We start from the raw sequence: 10,860 nt of genomic DNA, 5'->3' as shown, positions 1-10,860 counted from the left end.
TTGTAATTCCTACACCGTTCACCTGATTTGGATGTAAATACTCTCAAATTAAAGCCTGCAGTTAAAGCACATCTCGTTAGTTTCATTTCAAATCCATTGTGGTGGCGTATAGAGCCCAAAATATGAGAATTGTGTCGATGTCCCAATATTTATGGACCTGACTATATATATATATATATATATATATATATATATATATATATATATTGTGGCAAGGGCCCACTTCTGGTGAAACACACACAAACAACTTTTTGCCTTTTTACTTTTTTTAATGTCAGAATGAAAAACTACTTGACAACATAAATATTCCATACCATTTTTTGTGACTCTAAACAGTAAATAAACAAAGATCAGCTCTCTAGACACCGGCCAGCTTTTTTAGCATCAATTACACTGAACAGTGAAACAAACAGGTTTTTATACCAGACACTCCTCCCACAGCCCTTGCTTGATGAGTAGGTGACACTCCCACCTTCCCTTTAAAAAAGTGCTCTGATCCAAACCATGTAAGTTAAATTAGACTTTACACTATTATTTTGCCACACATATATACTCCACCTATTTATTTTTAACCTAGGTGTACTGCTGCACAAATCTGTAACACTGCTTGCATCCTTTCTCTGTGGATTGGCAGCTAAATACTTCCCTTTTTACTATATATATATATATATATATATATATATATATATAAATGTCTAGTGGTGTGTGTTAGTCTGTTTGTGTGTGGAAAAAATAAAACCAAGCTGCAGCGCCACCTGCTGGGCGGAGTTATACACTGACCTACTAAATTCTTAGTGTGTGTGGGAAAAAAAATTCAGAAAGGGCTGAAATTTGGTATACTAAGATGTTTTTAATTTGTTAATTTAATTTGTTAATTGTTAAAAGTGTTTATAAAGATTTAAAAAAAAGATATATATATTTCTTGAAGGAGAAGTGACAGTTGGGAGTGGTTGGTGGTTGCCGGGGGTGACAGTGGGGAGTGGTTGGTGGTTGAGGCCTGGGCTATGGCCCAAATGCACGACAAGAACCTTTTTAACACCTTAAGTAGCTTGATTTGACTAGAATGCATGAGTATCATGCACGGGTTAACTTGTATATGTATATATATATATATATATATATATATATATAGTGCTTAAAGTGAGGCAGAACAAACCGGCACTTCTTTGCCCCACTTCCTTATACCACTGTACTGTCCCGACGGAGGCTCCCTCCTCTTCAATAGGAGCGACGCAGAGGGGAGCCAGAAGACCAAAGAAAGGACGGAGAGTGAGAGAAGAAAACCGAAGAAAAGAAGGTCATAGAAAGGTAAGTAAAGAACGTAGAGAGCAGCAGTGTAATGAAGGGGGGGGGGGCACGGTGTGATAAAGGTGGGGGCACAGTGGGATGGGAAGGGGATAGTGATGAAGAGGCAAATGTGTGAGGAAGGAGGGGGCTCACTGATGAAAGGGCAAATGTGTGAGGAAGGAGGGGGCTCACTGATGAAGGTGTGATTGACGAGGGGGCACATTGTGATAACGATGGGGTCACAGAGTGAGGGAGGAGGCTGCAGTGTGCTGAAGTAGGGGGCACAGTGTGATGGAGAGGGCACTGTTTGATGGAGGGGACAGAGTGTGATGAAGGCGGCTGCATTGTGATGAAGAAGGGGCAAAAGTGTGAATTCACTAGTGAGAGGGAATAATAGGAGCAGAATATGAGACACAGGGGAAAGCAGGTAGGGAATGAGAGGGGGGTGAAGCTAGGGGCCCATAGGAACAGTGTAAGAATAAAGATTAGGGAAAAATAAATTGTAACACTGATGATATGAAGGAGCTATTTTGCAAATTATGGGAAATTTTTGTTATAATACTAAAGATATGAGGGAAAATGTAAGTACACAACAGAGACATGAGGGAGAGCTGGATGGACACAGAGGAAAGGTAATTGGACACAGGAGAGGTGGGGGACACAGGGTGGATAGTTTTGTAAAATTATATATTTTTTACATTATATTATACAGTGTTAAAATGCTTGTAAAATTAATTTCAATCTATCAAAGCCTCGAAACCTTCAAGGGTCCTAGGCGGCCCGCAGCCATTAATTTTAAAGTGAAAGTTCCAAACCAGCATTTCTAAATTTCCACTGCCAAAGTGGTACTCGCCAGATTCAAATCTTGACTGAGAATAGGAGGTATGTGTCAGGTTGGGACAGGGGTGCGTTAGATGTAACTATGTGTGAAAATTTCAAATAAATATGACTTGATTTAAAAAGCTCTGAAACTTCCATAAACATATTACCTACATGTAAATTCTTCTTAATGATTCGCCATGCTCTATTTTATGAAATCCTTCTGTGTTTGGAAAAAAATCCTTTATCTTACAGACTACAAACTGTGCTCTTGTGTGGTCATGTTATTAATGAATTATGGATTAGTTAAACCACAACTTTTTTCCATTAGGTCAGTAGTCTGCAAATTAGAGTGCAGTGTGTTCTCTGTATTTCTTGAGTTTCGTGTGAACAAACCCTCTAACTTGGTTATGGCAGGCAAAACATTAAAAATGTCTAAAATAGCTAGGAAGCATGCTACTTCCTAGGCCATTTACAGGCTATAGGGTATATTTACTAAACTGAGGGTTTGAAAAAGTGGAGATGTTGCCTATAGTAACCAATCATATTCTAGCTGTCATTTTATAGAATGTACTAAATTAATGATAACTAGAATCTGATTGGTTGCTATAGGCAACATCTCCACTTTTTCAAACCCGCAGTTTAGTAAATATACCCCCATGTCTAAGACATAGCCAAACCTCACCCCTACAGCAACCATGATCAATATCTAATAATGATGAGACCTACTGAGGTCATTTCAGGACTGTAACTGATAAACAACCCATCAGGTTATTGGCGCACACATAGGGCCACCCATGCACTGTTAGCTCGCCAGTGGAAAAAACCCAGAAGTCTTTTGTTGTGCGATCAGCAAGTGAGGAAAGCTTTCGCATTGGATTCGTTTTTGCTGGTACAGCCTCTTAACGAAGGCACTGTCCCAGCATGACTAGGATTGTAAATTAATCCACAAATGCATAGTGTCCATTCCGGTTATACTACACTAAACCCTCTACATTCATGGGGTTGATCTCTCATACTGCCCTCATGATCTCCTTGTATTTTACCTTTAGAGGTCTATGTATTACAATCATGCAGTGCAGATCAATATGCATCGCTGCAAAGCGCAGTGATGCATTTTTAAGTACCGCAGAAATGTACCATGCCGGGGATACTCTTGGAGGTCTGGCAAAGTCCCCTCACTAGTGCGAACTGTTTTTCCTGCTGGTGAATGAATGAAGTGTGATTCATATGCGCATAGCCCTTCCACTGGTGAGAGATCCAGCGCAGCCAGAGAGCTAGCTGGATCCCATAGAAATGACAGGTACCTTGCTACAAAATGTAAAGCTTTTCAAATCTTGATGCATTGCAGAACTTTTAAGTCCCCATATTAACCTATGCGGACTGAATTAAGAAACCTTAAATGGGTTATAATATGAGAAATCTTTAATTTATCCTGCAAAAAAACCTGCATACATTTTGCAATTGCCATTTTACGGAGAAAACAGCAGTTTTCTTCATTTTAATGACGGATCATACTTTAATACATAGACACCTTAAAGCCTTGAAAGAACGATTACTGTAAATACACAAGGAGACTGGGGGGTATATTTACCAAACAGTGGGTTTGAAAAAGTGGAGATGTTGCCTATAGCAACCTATCAGATTCTAGCTATAATTTATTTAGTACATTCTACAAAATGACAGCTAGAATCTGATTGGTTGCTACAGGCAACATCTCCACTTTTTCAAACCTGCAGTTTAGTAAATCTAGCCCTGGGTCTGCACAAAGTTGGAACTTATCTCATATTACACTTATTACCATGTTATTGTTATTAAGGTTGAGAGGGTGCTCTTCCAACTATTACTTCACAGGTAAAGTAAAAAGGAAAAGGAATAGTACTATAGGAAGGCACTAATGCCTTCCTATATTACTATTCTTTTCCTTTCTTTAAGAGCGATTACAGTGGAACGTGCATCACCGTTACCTTTGTATGCCTCTAGTAGCACAATCTGAATATGCGTTGAGATTTGCACACTTAAAATTTCAATAAATCTTTAGAATAAGTATTTGATTGGAGAGGGGTTGTTAGTGTGACCGAAAAAGGACAGCCAGAAAGAACATGGGTAATTATGGGACCATTATAATAGCCCTAACGAAATAAGAGATCTGTTCAGAATCCAGGCTAAAATACACAGAACCCCCCCCCTCCTCCCCTTTAATAAATGTTTTTCTTTTTTTACTTTCAGTATATTCTATCCTTTAGCATTAATAGTAAATGTAACTCAATAAAAACATTGTAACATAATCAGCTTCTTTCCTCTTCTAAGACCTCAGCTCCTCATGTGTCCTGCACTGCCATCCAGTGAGAAACTACTTCAACCTAAGTTTATTGTATAACAGAGTACTTCCTCTTTGTTTCCTTGCTCCCTCCCCTCCCTGACAGGCTTCCAGTATTCTTAGCTCTGAGTGAGCCATTTATCTGGGTATTATCTAAGCCTTGTTGTAAACAAGCAGGAGGTGGTTTCAGATCACGTGGCTCAGGGCCACCCCCTAAAGAATAAAACTCATATTGCTGTGGTCTCAGGCTGAGTGGGAGATTTTTCAGCTCTGCAGACTTGCACAGAAAAACATGGAAAACATGGAACCAAGAGGAAAGTTTCCTTTTAACCAGGATCTGTAAAGAACTAACGGTGGAAGAGACCTGCAGAGAAAGTACACGTGGATGTGATGCAGAAAGAAGTGATGTACTGATTTCAGATTCACAACCAAAAACATTTCTTCATCACTTTCTGGATTCATTACTGTTGCTACTTAAGAACTGTATCCTCGTTGCTGTGATCATCTTATATTTCAGTGTAATGGAAGCATTTGCAGCTACTGCTATGGCACTTTGCAGGCACATCCGTCTATCTTCTGGACCATAAGTAAATAGCTCGTGTCTTGCGCTTTTGTTGCTCATTTATTTTAACCCTGTTCGTTGTGTGCACTAACTCTATATGGCTATATGCTGGATAACAGGGCTTGTGACCGGCTTGGCAGCGCTGCATTTCTTACAGAAGAGATTTTTCCCATACTTCTGGGATGATGTGAGATACTTGCTGAAAGTAATCCGCTATGGGCTTCTGATTGAGAAGTATAAAAGGACGGGGCACGTAGAGACTGTTGTGGATCGGTTTGTCCAACAAGCCCAGCGGTTCCCTGATAAGGCCTTTATAATATTCCATGGACAGGTTCACACTTACCGCGATATGGACAGAAGAAGCAATCGGGTGGCCCAAGTTTTCATGAAGTACTCGGCGCTGAAGAAGGGTGACACTGTGGCGATGCTGATGAACAATGAGCCGGACTTCTTGAATGTCTGGTTTGGTTTGGCTAAACTTGGCTGCCAGGTGGCATTTCTTAACTACAACATCAGATCCAGATCCTTGTTGCATTGCTTTCATAGTTGTGGAGCAAAGATCCTAATTGTGGGAGCAGGTAATGGGATATCATTAGATTTTATGTGCTTCATCAGTACTGAATACAACCTAGGAATGCATTTCTGAAATAGACGTCCCTAATAACCCATTGATTCGTTTTGATCTAGGTTCAATCATTATTTATAGTTTGCTTAGTACAAGCATGGGGACATGACCTAAAGGGGTCCTTTTAGTTAGGACCACCTATCCTTATACTTTTGCTGGGACCCCCCCTCTCAGGTTCCTCCAGTTATCACATTAATGCTACTCTTTCCCATCAGTGACACACCCTGGAGCTGAGAGAGTTATCAATGAGACATGGGTGTAAGATTCAAACTCCTGCTTGGTATGGGCACAGCTTGTGAATGGATAGAGCTGGGACTGATCCTTTCTGGTGACTAGTTTACTACATACCTATGATGGGTTGTGTCAGGCAGAGCTGACAGTTCTCGCCCTGGTAACAATGGAGATCTGAGGAGGGGGGGGGGGGGGGGGTTACATGGGGCAACTAGCTGCAATAGCTAAAGGATTTGTATGAGAGTGGAAACAATAAGGATTTGTTTATACTTCTTAATACTGCACTTGTATTCGCTACCAAATATGACAACATAGAATATGTATTTGTATTTTCAACATGTGTAACATTTCCAGGACTACAAATATAAAAAAAAATCTATGGAAGGAACGGACCGATCCCGAGCAGCAGACGTGAAATGAATTAATCTCTGGTGAGCCGGGCCACTTAACAGCCAGGCATCCAATCAGGAGCGGGGCCATTCAATCAGAAGAGGCCTTGCGGTTTAAAAACGTGCACTTTGATATGCGGTTAGTAAATTGCATCAAACTGCCTGAAACCCTTCAAACCGCATGCTAGTAAATCTCCCCTTTGAACTACATTTGTACAGAAATATGTGTTTTAATTAAAAAAGTGTATTAATATATAAAAACTGCAGAATTTTTTTCCCTTGCTTTTTTGCCATTAAACATCATGATCTGTGAAGTGGTTAATTCACAGTATTGTAGGGCCTCAGTCAGGGGGCCCCCTGTTCCTGTGCACACTGCCATGTGTTTCTTCTACTATGGATCTAGTGCACTGTGGGGCCTATTTATCAACCAGTGTAATCTCCCCAAAGGACACTTACCGTGATTCAGCCACAATTTGGAGGACCCTTCAAATTTATGATTGTTGCATCGCAGCAGAAATCGTGGATATCTGCTGCTTAGCATTCTATTTCTTTTTTTCAGAGCAGTCACCATAAAATAGTATGGTGACTGCTCCCTAACGCAATCTAACAAGTTCCAAAAAAAAGATCTTTTCGGAAACTTGTTATGTTATGTTAGCATTCATCATCGTAACTAAAGTACTCTCTTCACTTTTCATTTATGTCCAGCTCTGCTCCGAAGAGCAGTGCTGGACAGCACTTGTGTGGAGGGATCATTTGATCCCTCCCTGTCACGAACTAGTCTGCGGTGCTGTCCCGTCTCACTGACTTCTGGAGGGCTCCTGTGTCCTGTGTGCAGGCCCAAGAATTTCGATCGGCGCATGCGCACAGGAATGAATGAATGAAGAAATCCAGACACGAGCGCATTACCAAGACGCCATGTAAAGTACTTTTTTTTTTCATAGAAACAGCAGTTTATCTGAACTTCTGTTTCTGTTTTGCTTTTTTTTATAAATATGAGAAATAGTTCAATCCTTATCAATGCGATAAGGATTGAAAACTATTTTTCATTTTATGCGGTGGTTAAATGTGCAAACAAGAAGTAGAGTTTTAGCAGATATGGACATCTAATATAATAATGCAATAAAGGAGGATGCATGAAACTGACCTGGTGTCTGTTACTAACAGATTGTTTAATGCACTGAACTTTCCTGTTTACACCATTAATATTGTACAAGTATATGAATAAATAAATAAATGTCAATCCTGCGTATGAAATACTTTATGTACAAAGGACATTTAGGGCTAGATTTACTAAGCTGCGGGTTTGAAAAAGTGGGGATGTTGCCTATAGCAACCAATCAGATTCTAGCTGTCATTTTGTAGAAGGTACTAAATAAATGAAAGCTAGAATCTGATTGGTTGCTATAGGCAACATCCCCACTTTTTCAAACCCGCAGCTTAGTAAATCTAGCCCTTAGTGTCCAAACAATAGATATACCTTGGATTGTGCTTATGCAGAGTTGGATGCAAAATGGGAGTAAATTACTGTTAAAAACAGCACAGAAAATGAGTGTATTTCCGTCTATATGCAGAAATATACACATCTTGAGATGTGGCTGCCTCTGCATTAGCAGTATATGAACCTGGTTTATGATAAGTCATCATCATCAGCGAGTATTTGCACCTGCCCTATAGCAGATACAAAGGATATACCACCTTAAAGGCACATATTCATGGTTTGTCAGATCATCATCATCAACATTTATTTATATAGCGCCATCAAATTCCCTAGCGCTTTACAATTGGGAACAAACATTAATAAAACAATACTGGATAATACATACAGACAGAGAGGTAAGAGAACCCTGTTCACAAGCTTACAATCTATCAGATCTGCATGAGCCACATTTGCATAAAAACACCTTTATAGTATTCAGCCTTTGTTCCTTCCAAAATTGATCTACAGCTTTGAATATTCAATCTGTAAATTGTTTTGAAATGTTTGATATTAAGATAAATTCATAATCACAATTATACAATTAATTGGTTTTTTTTTTATTTTTTTTTATAAGATATGCTTGAATCACTGGAAGAGATTTTACCAAGCCTTCAGGAAGACAGCATCGCAGTTTGGGTAATGGCTAAAGAAACCACTCTCCCAGGTGTAAATACCCTCTTAGACAAACTGGAATCTGTGACAGATGAACCCGTGCCTAAACACCTGCGCTTTGTCAATAGTACAAATGCTGCAACACTGTACATTTTCACCTCAGGGACTACAGGTATGACTTTGTACTGGCTAAATGTGGTCTGTTGCATAGTTCATGTATGTTTAACTCACCGGTGAGTATTTAACTGCGGTGATGTGGAGTTCTGTCTGGCTGCGCACATTGCTGGCAATTCCGGTTGGAGCATTCGTTTATTTTTCCTTGTATCACTATGGGGTGTGAGGAAAAATTAGCGAAGATTCCGGCCGTAACATCGGCGCAAGGAGTTTCCGTGGACGTTCCGGAGACACCTCGCTCTTAATTGAATCTCCCCCACTCACTCTTAAATATAAGCCAGTTTATAAAGTGACCTTTAATCTGAGTATTGCCTGTGAAATGTCTGCAGCCTACCCTGTGATCCCCTGTACCAGCTGAAATGTGACACATAAACATATTAAATGTTTAAGGATTGGGAAGTGCTAAAATACTGATCCTTTGTTAAAGCATTTTTTTAATTTCTTCATATTTTACTTTTATAAACCAAGCAGTTTTAACAGATTGTCTGAAAGGACACAAGACGGCAGATTAAATTCTTTAAATATCTGATTGAGGTGTCTCTGGAATGGCTGCGAGACAACTTGCACAGATATTTTTTGACAGAAGTAACGCCCCATAGAGTTGCGAGCAGAACTCAGTGTTAAATTTTACCGTAGTAACGGTAAAAAAGCATGTCCGCGATGTCCTTAGGAACATCGTGGACAATTGAATCTACCCCAACTGGAAATTGAGAGAGGAGGTTGACAGTCAGACAGCCAGGACCATATTTAGACCTGTACACCATATTAGAAATTAGATTTTAAAATACTTTAAGTATAAGACATACATTTTGCACCTACATAAACCAGGTGCAACAAGTTTTGCAATTGAGGGTAATGACCATCTTTGATCTTGATGGATCTTTACTTTGCTTTAATGTTGCACACATCTTAGTGCATCTTTGCTCTTACACAGAGCATTTTTATGTTCAAATCCAAATCAGGCTCCACGTAGCAAACAAATAAAAAAAAGAAGAAAAAAACCACAAAAAAAAACCTAAAACCAATCCTATGCCAACCGTGAATAGTGTTACTTTGTGCATATGGAAAATTGAAAAGAGGACAACGCCTGGCACTGTGTTATATCTAAAAATAGTAGTAACCAAAGTGGAGCAAAAAATATATAAATGTTTCAAAATCCAGAAAATTTGGTAAAATACTGTCTGCAGAATTTATGCTAAAGGAAGTGTCTCCAACATCATAACATTAGAAAAATATTTGTTATGAATCACAACAACAAAGCTTCACAGCTCATAAAATAAGACTGCAAATATACACATGTAATATCAGAAGGTTGAAGGATATTTGCCTATCAAAGAATGGGAGAAAGCTTCTACAAGTTTGGAGCAAATCCAAGGCAGAGATAACCTTATATGTTCCCTTCCCAGTGCAAAATGTAATAGAATTTGCCTTTTATAGACTGTCCAACAAGAGCAGGTCATGCATCTATAGAACAGTTTTAATGGCCCATGGTCATAGAGCTCAAGTCACCGGAGAATTCTTATATATAATGCACTGCTGTAAATAGGGGGAGTGGCCAGCTCAACTTATATAGTGATGTTTATAAAGCAGGTCCGGATCACTTGATCACAGCAAGAGAAGGTCCGGGGAAAGTACAATTACCTTTTTGTACTAAGTCATTAAAAATGTCTATGGAGGAAAATCTAGAGAAGTGTAGCCATGGCTAAATGTATTCAATAATAGCAATAGGCCTAATTTATGAAGCACAGAAGAACAAGATGCCATGTTGGTTGATTTGCACACGTGCATCTAGATTACCTGCACAGCAGATAGATTTGCAGAGAAGCATACTTTTCATTGGCTGTAGGGTGGATTTGGGATAAGTGAGGGCATCTCTTGCATATTATGGTGTAGACATATTGGTGCACCTAGTTTTCCAGAGCAATTTTAGGGGCGTTACTTGCTGTGTTGAGGCGGATTTTGCAGCAGCTCTGTGATGGTTGTGATAGTCTCATCCTATATTTTTATGGGACTCAAGTGGCATAGGTCTCCCCTACCATTAGGTGACAAGGTGTTCCTGGCTTCAACTGGCTGAAATATATATACTTCTTATGTGCTGAGCAGGTTAGAGCTCATTTACTTACATTGCCTGATGATAGGAACCAATCAGTCACTTTTCCTTGTCTAACATGAACTAGACAGTTAAAAGCGAAGGGCTGATTTGCTGTGGTACAGTGTAAATTTTGGACATAAATGCAGTGAGTCCTATTATTTTACCTAACAAGTTCAGAACAGTGATAGAACAAGCTGAATGTATGACCGTTTAGAGTTCCATTACACACTTGTGTCACCCTGTGCAGATAATTTATATACCTGCAAAGAGAA

At 39.5% G+C, this 10,860-nt stretch overlaps 1 protein-coding gene across 1 annotated transcript in view; it reads left to right on the top strand.

Annotated features, from left to right (window-relative positions):
* The first annotated feature begins 4,597 nt into the window (after positions 1–4,597).
* The window catches only part of SLC27A6 (solute carrier family 27 member 6), a 32,340-nt gene continuing 26,077 nt past the window's right edge, over positions 4,598–10,860 (top strand). Inside the window, exons 1-2 of the mRNA XM_075178790.1 lie at positions 4,598–5,566; positions 8,285–8,494. Coding sequence (XP_075034891.1) covers positions 5,086–5,566; positions 8,285–8,494 — 691 coding nt within the window. The 5' untranslated portion in view covers positions 4,598–5,085. The remainder of the gene's footprint in view (positions 5,567–8,284; positions 8,495–10,860) is intronic.

This window comes from Mixophyes fleayi, chromosome 1 (assembly GCF_038048845.1).
Source record: "Mixophyes fleayi isolate aMixFle1 chromosome 1, aMixFle1.hap1, whole genome shotgun sequence".
In the NCBI taxonomy this organism is placed as follows: domain Eukaryota; kingdom Metazoa; phylum Chordata; class Amphibia; order Anura; family Limnodynastidae; genus Mixophyes; species Mixophyes fleayi.
Note: the sequence above shows the minus strand (reverse complement) of the source record. Positions and strands in the feature narration are given on the sequence as shown.